The sequence below is a fragment of the Mustelus asterias genome, chromosome 24 (assembly GCF_964213995.1).
Source record: "Mustelus asterias chromosome 24, sMusAst1.hap1.1, whole genome shotgun sequence".
NCBI classification, from domain to species: domain Eukaryota; kingdom Metazoa; phylum Chordata; class Chondrichthyes; order Carcharhiniformes; family Triakidae; genus Mustelus; species Mustelus asterias.
The window spans coordinates 35,965,616-35,986,479 of record NC_135824.1 but is presented as its reverse complement, the minus strand read 5'-3'; the positions used below and the strand labels follow the sequence as shown (position 1 = coordinate 35,986,479).

General features: G+C 45.8%; 1 protein-coding gene across 3 annotated transcripts in view; it reads left to right on the top strand.

Moving 5' to 3' along the window:
• Window positions 1-20,864, top strand: part of cemip (cell migration inducing hyaluronidase 1) — a 257,616-nt gene that overhangs the window by 222,592 nt on the left and 14,160 nt on the right. For all 3 annotated transcript variants that reach the window (XM_078241559.1, XM_078241557.1, XM_078241558.1), the window contains exons 20-25: window positions 5,530-5,685; window positions 7,133-7,313; window positions 10,498-10,713; window positions 18,045-18,256; window positions 19,649-19,834; window positions 20,162-20,366. In XM_078241559.1, coding sequence (XP_078097685.1) covers window positions 5,530-5,685; window positions 7,133-7,313; window positions 10,498-10,713; window positions 18,045-18,256; window positions 19,649-19,834; window positions 20,162-20,366 — 1,156 coding nt within the window. The remainder of the gene's footprint in view (window positions 1-5,529; window positions 5,686-7,132; window positions 7,314-10,497; window positions 10,714-18,044; window positions 18,257-19,648; window positions 19,835-20,161; window positions 20,367-20,864) is intronic.

Here is a 20,864-nt window from a genome sequence, read left to right as displayed (position 1 = left end):
CAAAATATTTTTTAAATGATGTGAATATTGTAAATGCTGATGCTCAGAGAGAGTTGGGTGTGCTTGGACAAAGAATTCAGGAAGTTAGCATTCAGGTACAGCAAGAAATTAGGCAAGCAAATGGCATGTTGGTCTTGATTGGAGTACAGGAATAAAGAAATCTTGCTACAATTGTGCAGGGCTTTGATGACACCACATCTGGAATACTGTGTGCCGCTTAGATCTCCATGTTTAAGGAAGGACATACCCGGATTGGAGGCGATACAGCAAAGGTTCACTAGATTGGTTCTCTCAGGGCTATAATAGGAAGCTGAATAAATTGGGCCTGCGGAGTTTAGAAGAATGAGAGGTGATCTCATTGAAACACTCGAGTTTCTGAAGGGATTTGACAGGGAAAGGTTTTTTTCATTGGCTGAAGAATCTGGAATATCTGAGGGGCGATTCTCCCAGCCCACTGCACTGCCCTAGCGCCAGGCTGAGTGACATAACCAGGGCCGTGTAGCGGGCTTCTCGCTGGATGCCACGGTCTCCATACGTCTCTGGCTGCCGGATTTCCGGCATCGTCAGCTCCGCGGGGAGCTGGCAGCCTGACCCCACTGGAGCAAAGGAAGGCCGTGGAGGCCCCCCGGAGAGGGGGCGGGGGTCGGGGACAAAGCGGGTGTCCCCTGGGCATTGCCGGCTTTTGCTACCAAATAAACCTGTTGGACTTTAACCTGGTGTTGTTAAACTTCTTACTGTGTTTACCCCAGTCCAACGCCGGCATCTCCACATCATTGCCAGCTTGGCAGTGCTAGCCTGGCCCCCTGCCATTGGCCAAAGGTCAAAGTGGCAATGTCCAGGGGGTACCTTGGCATTGACTACCTGGCATCGGGCAGTGCCAAGGGGTGGGACCAGAGGGGTGGCGCCTAATGGGGTGGGGCCTCTGGGAGGGGATATTGGTGGGGGTGAGGGGTCCCGCTGCCACTCTGTACTTTGGATCAGCGACAGAGGGAGGTAGGCCATCGGGGTGGTGGAGGGGGAGCCTGCTGGGGGAGTCGGGATTGTTTGGGGGGGGGGGGGGGGGCATGGGGGAGATCGATGTTGCGTGAGATGGGGGGAGGGCAATAGAGATCGGGGCGGGCCAGGGTCGGGGTGGGGGGAGAGCAGTCAAAGCTGGCATGGACACATCCGGGAGGGCAGCAATCGGGGGGTGAGGGGGAGTCGCACAGTCAGCGATGTGGGGTCGCAGGGCTGAGCAGCGATTGGGAGGCCAGCAGTGCGGGGGCACTGCGCATCCGCTGATCTCTGCTCTGACAGATCGACGCATGCGCAGTGGCCCCGCTCAGCGCTGTGCTGCCGGCCTCTCCAGCAGGAATAGCCCACAGTTTTTTAATAAGATTCACGCAAGGGCGCTCTGTACGCAGAGTGTGGGAGATTCATTTTGAAAATCCCGCTGAAAAAAACAGTGGGATTTACTCCAGATTTTACACGAATTCAACACTTAGAATTTTTGGGGGGAAAATTCCACCCCTAGTCTCTGGATAAGGAATTGATCATTCAGGACTGAGTTGAGGAGGTATTACTTCACTCAAAGGATTGTGAATCTTTGGAATTCTCTACCTCAGAGGTTTGTGAATGCTCCATCGCTGAATACATTTAAGATCGAAATAGGCAGATTTCTGGTCTCTCTGGGAATTAGGGGATGTGGAGAGCGGGCAGGAAAATGGAGTTGCAGCCCAAGAGCAGCCATAGTTGTGTTGAATGGTGGAGCAGGCTTGAGGGGCCGAATGGTCTCCTCCTGCTCCTACTTCTGGTAGAAGAGAAAACTGAGAGAGATGAAGAGTTACTCTTTTGAAATCCAAGAAAAGAATGAATGAGAACAAGTGACTGTGAGGTGAGTTGACGCAGTAAGGATGTACAGTGGAAGGAAACTTGGAACGGCTCAGAAGAAATCTAATTGAGAAGAGCTCACAGGAACACTGGCCAAAGTAGGATCAATAAAACCTGAGTATTGCTGAAAAATGATACAACTTTTTGCCTTGCATTCATCAGGACATTTGTAAGATTACCAGGTGTAAAGTGACCAACTATTTATACTTGAAGAGGAAACTCTGATGAAGTCATATGGGCTCACCCACCACAGACGCTGCCAGACCTGCCGCACCTCTCCAGTATCTTCTGTTTTCATAACAATTTATTCTACATGAGAAGAAAGTGCTGATTGGTTGGCAGGTGGACTCTGATTGGTAGAGCATAGCCTGGGAGAATGCACCAGTTAATGGATGACTGACAATTAACTGCCAAGCTTTGTTTAAGTTCAAACCAGGCTGCTTGACTCTGATTGGTGTGGGGATTGAACCGGAGAATAGCTGTTACCTATGTTGTTCAGTTGAAACAGACGCAATGTGCGGAACATGTACATACATGTTTTCAACTGAACAAAATAAGTGGCAGCCATTCTCTGGTTCATTCTACAGGGCAATGCCTTGACCAGTTAGAGTCAAGCTGCTCGGTTTGAATTTAAACAAAGCTTGGCAGCTAACTGTCAGCAATCAGTTAACTGGTGCATTTTCCCCGGCAACACCTCTCCCAATCAGTGTCCATTTGCCACCCAATCAGTACTTTCTGTTCATGAAGTATAAATTGTTGTTTCCTTTACATTTGGTATTCTTGAAAATGTCCTGATGAGTGCAAAACAAAAAGCTTCACCATATGTTTCAGCGATACTCAGGTTTTATGCAACCACAATGGCACAGTGGTTAGCACTGCTGCCTCACAGCACCCGGGTTCAATTCCGGCCTCAGGTCACTGTCTGTGTGGAGTTTGCACGTTCTTCCTGTGTCTGCGTGGGTTTCCGCCGGGTGCTCCAGTTTCCTCCCACAGTTCAAAGATGTGCTCGTTAGGTGGATTGGCTATGCTAAATTGCCCCTTAGTGTCCCAAGATGTGTAGATTAGGCAAATTGGTCATGGTAAGTGCACGTGGTTACCGGGTTAGGGTGAGGGTGAGTGGACCTAGATGGAGTGATCTTTCGGAAAATTGGTGCACTGTAAGGATTCTATAGTTTCAAATGACTATTAATATCAATTGAATCGAGGCAAACAACGAAGGCAAAGTTATTGTAGACTAGAGGAGAGAGAGAGAAAGAATTCCGCTGAGGTAACAAATGTTACTTTGAACCCTCCAAGGAGTGAGAGAGTTTTAGAAATGACTCCCTGGGAGAAGAATCTCGAGCAGTCTTGGGCTTTATGGGGGCTGTTAATGTTAACACAAAATTGTTCAATGTTCATGAAAGCAGTTTTAGCAGTGGGAAAAGATGTGGGACGGCTAACTGAGGAGATAGTGAGGTCAAGACGGAGGACTAGGGATGGAACGGTCCAAGGTGAGAGGTCAAAATTATTGGCTGGACTTGAGACAATAAGCATGGCTATTAAAAATTGAAACGATAAAGAGTGAAGAGAATAGAGGAGATCAAAGATGCAGTAATTGGGATATAACACTGGAAGAGAGGGGACAATGCACCAGCAGGGTGTCTGATGAATGTAGAATGGAATCATCTCTAAAAGAATGGATAACATTAAAACAAAGAGTGAAGGAAGGTCAGTGACATGAAGTAACCAATTAGGAGCCAGGACAAAGACTTGGGGATCCCACTGGAAAACAAGCAACAGGATTGGTCCGAAAATATTTTAAGGGATACACATTGGCATAGCTTTAATCCATTCTGTCAAAGGCAACGACAAGGGTCAGATCTCCTGAACCTTGACCTGAATTAATAAGGTCAAGCTTACCTCTACCGAGCACCCTGTCATATCCTCAGGAACCAATTGCTTTTCAGGTTTGTTGTGCAGCCAAATTCCGCACAGCAGGATCCCACAAATAGCGAGGTAAGATTGGCCGGTTAATTTGTTTTCGTTGATGTTGGTCAGTTTTCCAGGGCATGTCTCTATCTTTTGTCAAATAGGGTCCTGGGAGTTAAAGTTTATTTATTAGTCACAAGTAAGGCTTACATTAACACTGCAATGAAGTTACTGTGAAATTCCCCTAGTCGCCACACTCCGGCACCTGTTCGGGTCAATGAACCTAACCAGCACGTCTTTCAGACTGTGGGAGGAAACCGGAGCACCCGGAGGAAACCCATGCAGGCACAGGGAAAATGTGCAAACTCCACGCAGACAGTGACCCAAGCCAGGAATCGAACCCGGATCCCTGGCTCTGTGAGGCAGCAGTGCTAACCATTGTGCCACCGTGCTGCCCCTTTTTATGTTCCATCTGAATAGTTAGCCAAGACCTTTAGTTAATCAGATCCATGCCAGTTGGTGAAGATAAAACTAAGACACAGCTGTTTTCAATGTTAGAAAGAGTTTGTTGTCTTAGTTCACAGTCAACACCACTCCAACCTCCCAGTGTCCCGGCTAATTCCATGTATTGGAGCCAAATTTGCAGACGACTCAAAACTAGGGGGAAAAGCAAGTTGTGAGACGGATACAAACATATTTATTGATAGGTTAAGTAAGTGGGCAAAAAAGTTGGAAAATGGAGTATAATATGGGGGAAAATGTGAAGCTGTTCATTGTGGAAGAAAGAACAGAATATTATTTAAATGGAGAAAAACTGCAGAAAGCTGCAACACAAAGGGACTTGGGGGTACTTGTGCACGAAACACAGAAAGATAACACAGAGGTACAACAGGTAATCCAGAAGGTTAATGAAACATTGGCTCTTATTTTAAGGAGGTGGAGTACAAGAGTAGGGAAGTCTTGCTGCAACTGTACAAGGTACTAGTGAGACCACATCTGGAGCACTGAGAGCAGTTTTGGGCTCCTTATTTAAGGAAAGATATTATTCCATTGGAAGCAGTTCAGAGAATGTTCACTAGGATGATCCCGGTATGGAGGGATTGTTTCATGAGGAAAGGTTAAACAGGTTGGGACTCTACTCATTGGAATGAGAGGTGGTCTCATTGAAACATATAGGATTCTTGAGGGGCTTGACAGGGTAAATGCTGAGAGGATGTTTCCACTTATGGGAGAGTCTAAGACCAGAGGGCATAGTCTTAGAATAAAGGGGCAGCAATTTAAGACTGAGATGAGGAGGAATTTCTTCTCTCAGAGGGTTGCGAGTCTTTGGAACTCCTTGCCACAGAGATCTGTGGGGACAGAGTCCTTGTGTATACTTAAGGCTGAGATAGATAGATTTTTGATCAGTAAGGGAATCAAGGGTTACAGGGAAAGGGCAGGAAAGTGGATGTGAGGAATGTCAGATCAGCCACATTCCATTGAATGGTGGAGCAGGCTTGAGGGGCCAAATGGCCTACTCCAGTTCCTGTTGGTCTTATAGGTGCACAAATGCCATCATTTGTTTACCAATGTAATGAGCATTAAAACGCAACAAAGCAAGTAGTAAAATATTGACAACTTTAATTTAATGCTCCATCCAAAAGATGGCAACGTACCCTCCTTGTCCATGTGTTAGTCAAACTATTGAAGTCTTTGTGCCTACAACCTTTTGACTTAAGAAACCAAGCTGACATTTGCTGTTTGTGTTTCTAGTGGTGGAACCTTCCCAGATGATGATGGGGCCAAACAGCAGGTAAAGAACTCGCTGTTTGTTGGAGAGAGTGAAAACCGTGGAACTGAGATGGCGGACAACCTGGTTTGGGGACCTGGTGGCCTGGATCACAGTGGGCGAGCTCTTCCGAAAGCAGTGTATGTAACTCAATAAATCCATCCTTAGAACCAAAATAACTTCCTGACCTCTGTTCTCAGCCAAATTCTAGTCTCCTTGTGGATTTGCCATTCAGGGGTGACTGATACGGGGCAAATCTCCCTTCACTGTGCTGTGACTCAAAATATCACCTGTCCCTGCACATACTTGGAAAAAGACCTGCTTATTCCTACTCTTTGTTTCCAGTTTTCTATCCATCTCAACACACTACCCCCAATACCATGTGCTTTAATTTTGCACGCTAGTCTCTTACGTGGGACTTTATCGAAAGCCGTTAAATAAACCACATCTACTGGCTTCCTCTCATCAACTCTACTAGTTACATAGAAGTTTATAGAGTTCATAGAATCCCTACAGTGCTGAAGGAGGCCATTTGGCCCATCAAGTCTGCACCGACTCATACCCAGGCTTACCCCGTAACCTTGAATATTTACCCTGCTAATCCCCCTAACCCATATATCTTGAGTCACCAAGGGGCAATTTAGCCTGGGCAATCTACCTAACCTGCACATCTTTGGAATGTGGGAGGAAACCGGAGCACCCGGAGGAAACCCACGCAGACACGGGGAGAACGGGGAGGCAGTCACCCAAGGCTGGAATTCAATCCAGGTCCCTGGCACTGTGAAGCAGCAGTGCTAACCACCGTGCCACCCCAGTACTCGAAGAATTACAATACATTTGTCAAGTATCATTTCCCTTTCGTAAATCCATGTTGACTCTGTCTAATTCTACCACTGTTTTCCAAGTTTTCTGCTATTAAATCTTTGATAATGGATTCTAGAATTTTCCCCACTATCGACATCAGGAAATTGTTTCCCTGTTTCCCTGCAGCGAATCTCCATCATTCCAAACTTATCAGTCGGATCACTTTCCATCGTCTAAACTCAAAGGAATGCAACCCAACCTCCTAAATTTAACCCCCGAAACCCTGGTATCATTCTGGTGAAACCGTGCCATAACCAGGCTTCACTTTAACAGGGTTCAATCCCAGCAAACCAAAGCTTTGGAAAGTTTTTGTTTTGGACATTGAACATTCTGATACAATTTGTAAGCTTTGCTATGTAGTTGAGAAGCTATGGAGTAAGTTCACTGGTCTTGTACTGAGTGAATTGATCCATATGCTGGACAGAAAGGGTTATAATCTTGTAATGTTTTGAATCTAAATGATCCTTGTACAGAGCTCTATAGAAGAATCATTTAGATCTGAAATATTAACCCTAATCTCTCTCCACAAATGCTGCCAGACCTGTTGGGTTTTTCCAGCATTTTCTGTTTTTATTTCCGATTTCCAGCATCTGCGGTATTTTGCTTTAATATAATTTTGTGTTTTGATTCACTGACCCATTGACCCTGTGAGCAGGGGATCAATGGCTCACCATTGGAACCCAAATTAAAGTTGAATGCCATATTTCCTTTCTCTGTTCTCAGGACATTCCCTATCCGAGGAGTGCAAATCTACGATGGTCCGATAAACGTGGAGAACTGCACTTTCCGTAAATTTGTTGCCCTGGATGGCCGTCACACCAGTGCCATTGGGTTCCGATTCAATAACTCTTGGCAAACTTGTCCAAACAACAATGTGACAAGCATCACTTTCCAGGATGTCCCAGTAGGTTCTCAGATTGTAGCGCTTTTATTTATCGTTAATTGAATGAACACAGAATTTGTGCATTTACAGAAATGTTTCAAATTGCAAAATATCCAAGAAGTCAATGTGTAATAACAGGGGGTAAAATACTCACTGGTAATTGGGGAAGTGAAAAACCAATGCGCAACATGCAAGATTTATTCTCTTTTAAGACCTGATAGGAGGTCTTGTGGCGCAGTGAGGAGCGTCCCTGCCTCTGAGCAGAAGCTCTAAGTTTGAGTCCCATCCCAGGACTTGATGGCCTAGGAAGATGCGTTTATAATGTGATTAAACAGGTTGAGTGTCAACCTGTAAGTCCTTCCGAACGCACCAATGGCTGGCGGTAAGAGCAGGAGAGACTCGTGGTCAGCCACCCTTGATGTGGAGTGGCGACCCTGAAGCTATAAGCCTCTGGTGACAGACTAATGACCTGTTCTAGAAATTGCTCGCTATGAAACCAGATGAAAGTCTGCCTTAGTGCATCACTAGATGAGGCAAGAGAATCGGAATTAAGATCTAATTAAGACCTACTGACCAGATGATGGACACCCCCATTCAGTGGCACAGTGGTTAGCACTGCTGCCTCACACACCAGGAACCAGGTTCAATTCCTGGCTCGGGTCACTGTCTGTGTGGAGTTTGCACATTCTCCCCGTGTCTGCGAGGGTTTCCTCCGGGTGCTCCGGTTTCCTCCCACAGTCCGAAAGACATGCTGGTTAGGTGCATTGGCCGTGCTAAATTCTCCCTCAGTGTACCCGAACTGACGTCGGAGTGTGGCGACTAGGGTATTTTAACAGTAACTTAATTGCAGTGTTAATGTAAGCCTACTTATGACACTAATAAATAAACTTAAACCCCATTTCAGGACAGTTGGTGCTTTAGATATCTGGAGCTAGTGTGCTTCCAGTCAGATATTGTTTAAGAAGCTCATTAACTGGTAACACTGGTTATGATGATTGTTAACAAAAAGACTGATGATTTCTGGCATTGGCATTCAGGGGGTTTGTCTCCACTTGTTTGATTTTGTTTTTGGTGAGGGGTGGGTTTTTCAGAAATGGTTTTGATTCTAATCCAGGCAGGAACAGGTTTCTAATCCTGTCGGGAGAACTGAGGCAGGGAGCCATGGCCAATTTTAATTGTCAATTCGCCAACCAAAAATAGCTAGGAATTGGCTACCCCCTGCCAAGATCAGGCAGATGGTGGCCAGGGGAGATGTTTTCAGGCAAATGGTAAGTGCTGTGGAAGGGGTAGAGGTTTGGGGAAGCCCAGAACAAGGATGGTCCCTGCTGGAGAAGACAAGAGGAGCCTTGCGCATAGGAAATCTAAATTAAAAAAGCATTACCACTGCGAAGTCTGGCTCCTTTTTCTGGCGGGGTGGCCTAGCAAGGAAGCTCCCACTGCTTCCCAATCAAACTTGGGTGAAACTAGTAGATCACAGCAGTTGAGCTATAAGGAGAGACTGATAGGGCTTGGATTGTTTTCTTTAGAGCAGAGAAGGCTGAGGGGGGACATGATTGAGGTGTCTGAGATTATGAGGGGTATGGACAGAGTGAAGAGGAAGCAGCTGTTCCCCTTGGTTGAGGGGTCAATCACGAGGAGGCATAATTTTAGGGTGAGGGGCAGGAGATTCAGAGGGGACTTGAGAAAAACAACACTGAGGGTGGTGGGAATCTGGAATGTACTGCTCTGGAAGGTATTGGAGGCCGGAAGCCTTACTACCTTTAAAAAATATTTGGATGAGGGCTTGAAACATCATAACATTCAAGGATATGGGACAAGTGCAGGAAAATGGGATTATCGTGCATTTAATGGTAGTTATTGTTGGTGCAGACTCGATGGGCTGAAGGGCCTTTTCTGCACTGTATGACTCTATGCATGTCATCAGAACTGAATCTGCATATTTAAAGAGGACTCGACCGGTTTGAAGCCATTGTCATTGCCGGTGGCGATTTAAGATTTCAGTCTGTCAGATCAGCTTGTGCAAGCCCTTAACTCGATTTAGCCATCTCTCCCCCCAACCCCCCGCCCGAATGGACCTATGGACCTTTCTGAGATTCTGGGATGGTCAGATGTGTCAAAATGGACTTTCACATCAGTGTGCATTCCCTTGTTCCAGCTGTAGCTCAGTTGGTAGCACCCTGAAGGCCATGTGTTCAGGAAAACCTGAGACCTGAGCACAAACATCTAAGCTGATGCTCCAGTGCACTTCTGAGCGAGTGCTGAACTGTCAGAGATGCTGTCTTTCAGATGAGATATTAAACTGAGTCCCCGGGGTAGGAATTTTGTCATCGGTGGGCCAACTCCATGCTGCCATTGTTTAGTTTAGTTTAGTTTATTTATTAGTGTCATGAGTAGGCTTACATTAACACTGCAATGAAGTTACTGTGAAAATCCCCAAGTCGCCACACTCCGGCGCCTGTTCGGGTAGACTGAAGGAGAATTTAGCATGGTCAATGTATCTAACCAGCACGTCTTTCGGACTTTGGGAGAAAACCGGAGCACCCGGAGGAAACCCACACAGACACAGGGAGAATGTGCAGACTCCGCACAGACAATGATCCAAGCTGGGATATGAGCCTGGGTCCCTGCCGCTGTGAAGTAGCAGTGCTAACCACAGTGCTTGCTTCTACACAAGTCTCTGACAAGTCCATTACTGACTCTAGTCTCGGGTCAGGTATCTCTTTGCTCTTTCCCAGCCCCACATTGGCCCTTACTGTTCCAGATATCCTTACATTACTTACATGATAAGCTGCCTGTAACACCCAGTGCCTGATATCTGATTCTATTATCTGCAGCATAACGGAATATCAAGTGCTGCATAAAACAGGTAGCTGATCCAATACCCCTGCTTCGCGTCATTACCTGAGGCAAATTTCTACCCCATTCTCTGCCCTCCCATGTGGATATAAATTTCCCAGGCAGTACTTCAAAGATCTTGGTAGTTCTCCCTGTACTTCTAGCCAATAGTTATCCCTTAACCAACATCTTCAAGACTAGAATATCTGGTCATTGCTGTTTGTTGGATCTGATTGGCCACCAGCTTTCCTGCATTGTAATGACTACCCTCTGGGCTTCCTGGCGCTATATAAATGCAAATCTTTCTTATTTTAGGGTGCTGCAAACTCCGGGGTTTCTGATTTAATGTTTCTGACTCTTTTCCTTTCAGATCACATCGCGGGTCTTCTTTGGAGAGCCAGGTCTCTGGTTCCATCACCTGGATCTGGATGGTGACAAAACGACAATCCTACACGATGTGGATGGCTCGGTGTCAGAATTTCCCGGAGCCTACATTGTTAAACACGATAACTGGCTGCTGCGGCATTCGGATTGTATCGACGTTCCAGACTGGAGATCGGCTATCTGCAGTGGTCACTACGCACAAGTAAGAATGGCCACATTTCCCAGGACTTTCACAAAATCAATGGGCAGAGTAATTGTAAGTTGTTGGAGACCTTGGGAGGGTTGAAGGGGGGGGAGATGGTGGAGTAGTGGTCATGCCACAGGACTGGTAATCCAGATGACCAAGCTTTTTGGGTCAAAATTCCACCGTGGTAATTGGAAATTGAATTGAAATAATTAATAAATCCAATATTTAATCTGGAATTGAAAGCTAGTCTCAGTAATGGTGACCGCTATCACCAATTGTCGTAAAAACCCACCTGGTTCACTAATGTCCTTTAGGGAAGGAAATCTGCCATCCTTACCTGGTCTGGCCTACATGTGACTCCAGACCCACTCAATACAAGGGCAATTAGGGATGGGCAACAAATGTTGATTTAGCCAGCATTACCCATGGAAGAATAAAGAGGGAAAAAAGGCCCACGATACCATGCAAGGAGTAGAATAGAATCGAACTTTCCTGTCCAGGCAGAAGTGGAATCTCTGATTTAACCTCCAGTATAACATATAATTGTACAATCATTAGTTAAAAAGGGAATATTTCATGTAATCCTACATTCAGACATATATGACATACAGCCATACCACACCAACGTTACACTCTGCCATTACACCACTTACTGCAGTTGAGTAAATAAAATCAACAAAAACAGCAAGTTACATTATGTAATTTAATAAGCTTTTGGCATTGGGAACAAAAGACCTCTTGAACAGATTTTTCTTGGCAATAAACATTCTAAAGTAACAATATCTACAGATACTCCCTGTCTCCAAAGAGACAGTTACATAACTTTGTGATATCAGAGTAGACATAAACATCGATGCCTTCTATGATTGGGACAGCTCTCCCCGACATTCAATAAATCTTTCCTTCCTCAATCATTCTGGTTCATGGAATGGGGCAGGCTTTATCAAAGTACATTTTTCAGTTCCTTTCAAGGGGTGATTTGTGCTCTCTATAGGAAGAGTTACAGATGCCTCCCCTCCAACAGAGATGGTAGATTGACAACCTGAGAGCTCTATCTTCTACCTGTTTTTCTGACTGGGTCGCAGGTGCAGGGCACTTACATTCATTTTCATCATTCGCTCCAGTCCCCTCTCGACTGATAGAGGTGCTGAGTGCCTCCTTGCACAGTACTGCTTCATTAACTGGGAGCTGGGGTCGATCTGCTCGCTGTCTCAGTGCCATTTGGAGGATAATTGCTTCGACTCTGATGTTTGTTGTTGTTGGAATCCAAGTGTATCTGTGGAGAGAGAAAGCAGGTGTAGTTCAAGTGTGTATAACAGATCTATCATTGGAAATACGAGGGAGAATCTTATAAGTTCCAAAGAACTAAAATTCAGGCAACTGCAAAATAAATACTATATCCTTCACCCCCAACATTGATTTCAATCTATTCAAATTGAGGATGTGACACAATGTACCTCCCATGGGCCTTAATATCTTCCTGTATTTATAAATTACTTAGACAAAGGAATAAATAGATATATATCTCTTCTAACATATCATGGTATAAAATTTTAAAGTTTATTTATTAGTGTCAGATGCATTGACCCGAACAGGCACCAAAGTGTGGCGACTAGGGGAATTTCACAGTAACTTAATTGCAGTGTTAATGTTAGCCTTACTTGTGACCAACAAATAAACTTTACTTTTACAAGTAGGCTTACATTAACACTGTAGTGAAGTTACTGTGAAAATTCCCCAGTCGCCACATTCCGCCGCCTGTTCGGGTACACTGAGGGAGAACTTAGCATGGCGAATGCACCTAACCAGCACATCTTTAGGACTGTGGGAGGAAACCAGAGCACCCGGAGGAAACCCACACAGACATGGGGAGAATGTGCAGACTCTGCACGGACAGTGATCCAAGCTGGGAATTGAACCAGGTCCCTGGTGCTGTGAGGCAGCAGTGCTAACCACTGTGCTACTGTGTATAGGGAGGCCATTCAACCCCTCAATCCTGCTCTGTCTTTCAAGTAGGTCATGTCTGATCTGTACCTTAGCTCCATTTATCCACTGCAATTCCCCAGCCTGGAATACATTTAACCTGACGAGCATTTATCACTTTCAGTTTTGAAGTTTTCAGTTGATCCTTAACCGAGGCAGCCTTTTAGGGAAAAGAATTCCAGATTCCCCCCAGCCTTTGTGTGCCATTAGATTGTTGTAAACACCCAGCTGGTTCACTGCCCTCCTTTAGGGAAGGAAATCTTTGGACGGAACCCAATCTGGCCCCACCGTGACTCAGCCTCGCACCAGTGCAGTTGATTCTTGGCCGCTCTCTGGAGTGGCTGAACCAGCAACTACTGACCATTCAAGATGCCCACCCAGCAGCTCTGGGCAGTTAGCTGTGAGCATTGAAAGCCAACACTGCCGGCGATACTCACCTGAGAGGAATGAAGAAAGACAAAAATCCTCCCTGCTTGAGGATCTGGCAATCGGAACGTGATTGGAGGATCTGGCATCCGGAATGTGTTTGGAGGATCTGACATTCGGAATGTGATTGGAGGATCTGGCATTTGGAATGTGATTGGAGGATCTGACATTCGGAATGTGATTGGAGGATCTGGCATTTGGAATGTGATTGGAGGATCTGGCACTCGGAACGTGATTGGAGGATCTGGCACTCGGAATGTGATTGGAGGATCTGGCACTCGGAATGTGATTGGAGGATCTGGCACTCGGAATGCAATATGGGGACAGGCTGCTTGATTTAGACAATTTCAGCCTCCAACTCCATTAACATTGTTGAGATCGAATGGTTCCTCTGTGGAGCTGTGTGAGCTGTTTTTATTCTGACACTATCTCTCCTAGGTGACCATCTTGGAGTGGCAATAGAATGCAATCTTTTCTTTCTCAATCTCCACCTTACACTTACCGATGCAGAACATATTTAAACTCTCTGTTATTTCCTCTTAGGCTTAGCGTGTAACCCTGTATTTGGATCGGGATAAACAGCCAAGGAATTTAACACCATCACCCAGCATTCAATGTTCACTCGATGAACTCTCTCTGCCTTCTGCACTTTCCATAGCTTTGCCAATCAGTAAATCTCCACTTGGAGGAATGGGAGGACAAGAGTTCCACTGGTTGCTATGGTGCAGCAGCCCCGTCATCATGTTTGTGAAGATTTTTTTCTGTTATCTCAATCAAAATCATGCATTCCTTCTTAAAAATATCTGAGGAAATTTATAATCTGGCTGCACAAAGTGGCCAAAAGATTCCTGACTGAGTTAACCCCTGCTAAAGATAAGTTGAAGAGTTGAAGAAGGGTGAATTGGTTCAGCCCTCAACTGGAGTATTGTGTCCGGTTCCGGGCACCATGTTTTCCGAAGAATGTGAAGGCGTTAGAAAGAGTGCGGAAAAGATTCACGGGAATGTTTCCAGGGGTGAGGAACTTTATAGACAGGCTGGAGCAGCTGAGATTATTCTCCTTGGAGAAGAGAAGGTTGAGGGATTTGATAGAAGAATTCCCAGTCATGAGGATCTGGATGGAGTAGAGAGGGAGAAAGTGTCCTCATTGGCAGAAGACTCAAGAATTAGGGAACATCTATTTAAAAGTGAACAGCAAAAAAGCCAAAGGCGTCATGGGGAAAGGGTGTTGTTAGGAGCTGGAATGCACTGCCTGAGATTGTGATGGTGACAGATTCAATCGTGGCTTTCAAAGGGAATTGGATAATTACCTGAAGGGAAAAGATTTACCAGGTGACTGGGGGAAAAGGACTACCTGAGAACTACCTGAGTTGCTCTTGCAGAAAGCAAGCATGAATACAATGGGCTGAATGGCCTCTTTTTGTGCTATAACCATTCCATGAGTACAAGAATTAAGAGCAAATTCAACAATGGGCTGTAGCCCTCCACCGGGAGAAGTATTTGGGAAGGAAGCACGAAGCATGACCTTTCAATCTTTTTGCACCTGGCTTCATGGGGTCAAAGTGCGAGGGTAGGAATTCCCTCGAGTTCTTCCCATCTGCTGCCAGATATTTAGTGGAGAGACTAAAGTTCCAATGGGAGACCGGAGAACATTGCGGATATCCCAGTTTTACCTCAGTGCGTGAGAATTTGACTGTGCCAGGTCCTGGTGCATTCTGGGAGCACATATCAGGAACTCTTGCACTCCCAACACATGACATTTAGCAGAGTTGGCACAACAGAGGTTTACCCCAAACTGTTGTGTTTCTTTTTCACTGTTTTAACTTTGTTGGGAGGAGCTTGCAGTTTTAGGAATGTAGAAACATGGGACTTAGGAGCAGGAGTAGGACATTTAGCCCCACGGGCCTGCTTCACCATTCAATAGGATCCCAGCAGATCTCACTGTGGTCTCAACCCGAGCCTCCCAACCCCTACATGTCAGCTTTAAGCTCAGGCCACCTCTCAGGAATATAACCAGATAAACATTTACATCAAACCACAAAATGAGGTGTGACGATTGGTGACTAGAAATATGGATAAAGAGAGTGAGGTTAAGGAGCAGTCCATTTGATTTGATTTATTATTGTCACATGTAGTATACGGTGAAAAGTATTGTTTCTTGCGTGCTATACAGACAAAGCATACCGTTCATAGAGAAGGAAAGGAGAGAGTGCAGAATGTAATGTTACAGTCATAGCTAGGATGTAGAGAAAGACCAACTTAATGCAAGGTAGGTCCATTAAAAAGTCTGACAGCAGCAGGGAAAAAGCTGTTCTTGAGTCGGTTGGTACATGACCTCAGACTTTTGTATCTTTTCCCTGACGGAAGAAGATGGAAGAGAGTATGTCCGGGGTGCGTGGGGTCCTTGATTATGCTGGCTGCTTTTCCGAGGCAGCGGGAAGTGTAGACAGAGTTAATGGATGGGAGGCTGGTTTGCCTGATGGATTAGGCTTTGTTCATAACCCTTTGTAGTTTTTTGTGGTCTTGGGCAGAGCAGGAGCCATACCAAGCTGTGATACAACCAGAAAAAAATGCTTTCTATGGTGCATCTGTAAAAGTTGATGAGAGTCATAGGGGTCATGCCAAATTTCCTTAGTCTCCTGAGAAAGTAGAGACGTTGGTGGGCTTTCTTAACTATAGTGTCGGCATGGGGGGACCAGGACAGGTTGTTGGTGATCTGGACACCTAAAAACTTGAAACTCTTGACCATTTCTACTTCGTCCCCATTGATGTAGACACGGGCATGTTCTCCACTGCGCTTCCTGAAGTCAATAGGCATTCGACAGGATGAGAGAGGGAGACAGAGAGGCTAAAAGTGTGGCTGCACAAAGTGGCCAGAAGGATCATCAGCGTTCATGTCCTCAGGACACACCAAAACACTTTGGTCAAGGAAGTTCTCTCCGAGTTTACTTGCTTTGTATGCACACAAGAAACCAATTTGTACGCAGCAATGTCTCACTGAGATCACCTCATTTTAGTCGTGTTGGTTGTGAGGTAAACTTTGGCCGGGACGCCATGGGGGTGAAGTTTTAGTTCCGCGTGAGAGGGCAGGCAGAGCCTGCAGCTGAAGCACCTCATCCAGGGATTGGCATCTCTGACGGTTCAGCATTGCCATCTTACCCAACAGGAGGGTCGGTGGAGATTTTGTGCTCAAATCACTGACCCAAAGCCTGATCCTGGACTTTCAGTGAACCAATGGTCTGTTTTCCACCATCGAGCTTTATTGTCCGTACGGAACTGGAGATTTGTCTTTGATTTCCCCTCCAGTGTAACATCTAATCATAACGTCGTTAGTTAAAAGCAGTGAATGTTTCAGAGATACCTACATTCAGACATATATAACATACAGCCATCCCGTACAAACATAACACACTGCACTCTGCCATTACAACACTTGCTGCAGTTGAATAAATAAAAGCAGCAAGTTACGTTTATATTTTTGATTTGATTTATTATTGTCACATGTATTAGTATGCATTAGTATACATGCGCTATACAGACAAAGCATACCGTTCATAGAGAAGGAAAGGAGAGGGTGCAGAATGTAGTGTTACAGTCATAGCTAGGGTGTCGAGAAAGATCAACTTAATGCAAGGTAGGTTCATTCAAAAGTCTGACGGCAGCAGGGAAGAAGCTGTTTTTGAGTCGGTTGGTACTGAACCTCAGACTTTTGTATCTTTTTCCCGATAGAAGAAGGTGGAAGAGAGTATGTCCGGGGCGCGTGGGGTCCTTGATTAACCTGTTACATGATGTTATTTACAGTAAGAAGTCTCACAACACCAGGTTAAAGTCCAACAGGTTTATTTGGAATCTCGGGCTTTGGGAGCGCTGCTCCTTCATCAGGTGATGGTCCTTCTGGCTACCTTGTGCAGCCACTCACCTGATGAAGGAGCAGCGCTCCGAAAGCTCGCGATTCCAGCCGGCATCTGCACACCATGATGTAATTCAGTAAGCTTATAGCACTGGGAACAAAAGGCCTTTTGAACAGATTTTTTTTGGCAATAGGTGCTCTAAAGCACCGGGAGCCTTTCAAATTGAGGATATAAAGAGTGATAGTGATCACCAACGATGGCCTGAGCTTCCCTCTTAACTGCCTTATTGTAAGAGGAGCTGTGTCTGTTGTCTACTGGCAGTGTTGACAATTCTAGCCAGCTTACCTTTCACACTCAGGTTACCACATCAAACTGTCATGTCGAATGTTATAATTCTCAGTGTATAAACCGTTTTTGATATGAAATGATTTGATTTGCTGAGTGAGCTGTAATTTGCTAGTTCCCCGCTGGTTGCAGTTCACCCTGTCGAGGTACAGTGCCCCCCGCGTGGGTCAGTTCAGGGGAGCATCTGCACACAATAACCTCGACAGCCGGGGGATCTTTAATTCTTTTTTTGTAACATTCTGGTTTCAGGTTGCCCTTCTGGCGGCAGATTTTTTTTTTTTAACGGTTGTCTTTCAGCTGAATGCTACAGAGGATGGGTTTCTACAACTCGGAGATTCCAGCTCAGCTTAGAATGGGCAAGAGCGCTGAAGCAGTGAGAAGTTGCTCAGTCCTGCCTCGGAGACGAGGAGCTGGAACTGTGCTGGGCACTATTGGTCTTGTTGAAGAATATTTTGCCATGCTTATAATTTAATATCAGGCTTGGGCTCGGGGCTAATTTGCTGCGATGATGTTTTGTGTGGGGGTTTCGGTAATTGGCAGCACAGATTGGAAACTCGGGTACGTGTTGGACTCAGTGTCTGACATGAGCCTCTGGTGTGCACAGTCACTGCTGGCAGATCGATTGGGGGAAAATGACTTGCTTTGCCTTTTCCTTGGCGACTGGCTAAAGCATCAACTTACCCGAATTAAAGGAGCCATTGTATTATTTCTCGGGTTAACTTTTAGTTTTTTTTTTGCTTGAAGGTGTACATTCAGGCCAGGCGACCATCAAGCCTGAAGATGAAGATGATTAAGGATGAGTACCCCGATAAGCCACTCTATTTAAAGGGTGCCCTGGGCAAACACTCTCACTATCAGCAATACCAGCCTGTGGTTATGTTACAGAAAGGATACACTGTGCACTGGGATGGTCCAGCACCCCAGGAGGTTGCCATCTGGCTTATCAACTTCAACCAGTGAGTCATCGTTCAAGGGCTCGGTTAATCATAGAATAGAATCCCTACAGTGCAGAAGAGGCCATTCGGCCCATCGATTCTGCACCAACTCTCCCACCGAGTACATTACCCTGGCTCTATCCCTTCCCTCTCCCCGTGACCCCACACATTTACCATGGCTAATCCATCTAACCTACACATCTCAGGACACTAAGGGACAATTTAACATGGTCAATCCACCTAACCTGCACATCTTTGGACTGTGGGAGGAAACCGGAGCACCCGGAGGAAACCCCCGCGCAGACACAGGGAGAATGTGCAAATTCCGCACAGTCACCCGACGCTGGAATTGAACCCGAGTTGCTGGTGCTGTGAGGCAGCAGCGTTAACCCACTGTGCCGCCCATGTTGTTCATCATATTAACAAGCTAAGTTCAGTTAACTCAGAAGTGGGCAACACGGTGGCACAGTGGTTAGCACTGCTGTCTCACAGCCCCATGGTCCCGGGTTCAATTTCGGCCTTGGGTCACTGTCTGTGTGGAGTTTGCACGTTCTCCCAGCGTCTGCGTGGGTTTCCTGTGCTCCGGTTTCCCCCCACAGTCCAAAGATGTGCAGGTTAGGTGGATTGGCCACGCTAAATTGCCCCTTCATGTCAGGGGGATTAGCAGGTGAATACATGGGGTTTCAGGGATAGGGCCGAGGTGGAAGAATTGTTGGTGCAGGCTCGATGGGCCGAATAGTCTCCTTCTGCACTATAGGGATTCTATGATTAGGATTCTATGAGGATCTCCTGGCCTGATCTGCCATGTAGAAGTGGCACTGGGCAAGCTCCTGTCGAACTTGGTTGAAACTAAGCTCGATATTGTCAAGCATTCATAAGTATTTCTTAAAATGTAATGTTAAAATGAAGCTTATTGGTTGGAGATCATAGAATCCCTACAGTGAGGAGGAGGCCATTCGGCCCATCGGGTCTGCACCAACAGACCATCTTACCCAGCCCCTATCCCTGTAACCTATGTATTTACGCTGTAAATCCTCTTAACCTACACATCCTGGGACACTAAGGGGAAATTTAACATGGCCAATCCCCCTAACCTGCACATCTTTGGACAGTGCAATATCTGGCTGTGTCATTGGATGTTACTTGTTGGGTGAATGGTGTGTAAACAGGTGTCTAATACACAGCAACAGCAGTGAGTGCACCTGCTCCATCGTATTGTGAGTGGAGACTTGAGCTCATTCCCCTACTCAAGGAGCCCCCAGTGCAGGAAGCATTAAGGCTGCTTACTGCGAACAAACTGTGACGAGATTATCCAGTGTTTATCCAGGCGCCCAGTGCTCGACAGCTATCAACGAGCATGTCAGATGTCAAATAGCTTGTAATTGCCTCACTGATATTTGCTGTCCTTGCCAGGAACGACTGGATTCGAGTGGGACTGTGCTACCCTCAAGGCAGCTCATTTAACATAATCTCAGACATTCACAATCGCTTATCCAAAAGAACATTCAAGACCGGGTCTTTCCTGCGGACGTTCCAAATGGACAACCTGGATCGAGGTCACCCCGGCAGGGGCTACTATTTCTTGGATGAGGATACTGGGTATGTCCGCCGTACCTATCACGACAATGGTCCTGTCCTTATACTTTCTGTCTTTATATTACAATCAGGAAAAGTTCTGGTCAAACCAAATATATTCATCATCAAATGAAAGATGCAATGAAGTTAACTGAAAAACCTTGTTCTATAGTTAATATCTTTGCTGTAATGGTTAAGCCATATCTGTAAACCTCTTTTAATTTTAAGGATGAAATTAGCACAGCTTTCTTCCGTTAGAAAACATGTTGTCTTTATCATTTCAGTGTGAACTTGTATTCTTGGGAGTTACTCCCATTCACATAGTTACCCATTGCTTTCTTGCCCACAAAGGCTACTGTTCATCAAAGCAAAAGCCCACAAAAGCCGAGAGCAGTTTTCCTTCTGTTCCTCGGCAGGCTGTGAGAGAATTAAGATCAAAGCCTCCATTCCAAAGAATAGCCGGGTCAGCGACTGTGCAAGGAAAGCATATCCCAAGTACAGTGAGATGCCAACTGTTGATGTGCCAATGCCGCAGAAAATACCCACTGAACAGCTGGTAATTTGATATTCTCCACACTGGGCTGTGTCTTGCGAGTGGGGGGGCGGGGGTGGGAGGTTTCTATATTCCTGTCTGGGTTGTGTTGTCTACCCGCTGCCCTGAAAATCACAGAAAACACAGCTGGATAGGGACACATTGAATATGGGTGTCAATTCCAACAGTTTCCACCGGGTGGAAACGGCGAGTCAATTGCCCATTGTAGACCTGCCCAGTTTTGCTTTCTGACAGCATCTGGGAAGGAGAAAAAAGAGCTTTGATAAAGGGTCGTCTGGACTCGAAACGTCAGCTCATTTCCCTTCTTACAGATGCTGCCAGACCTGCTGAGATTTTCCAGCATTTTCTCTTTGGGTTGCTTTCTGACAGTGACGGCTCTGTCCTACACTCTGAGATAGGGTAGCATGTGAGGGCAGAACTTTGAACCGGGTTGAGACTTGTACATGGAATATTTATATGGAATTTATTTCCAGATCTCTGTCTTTGTGTCTATTCCTCTCC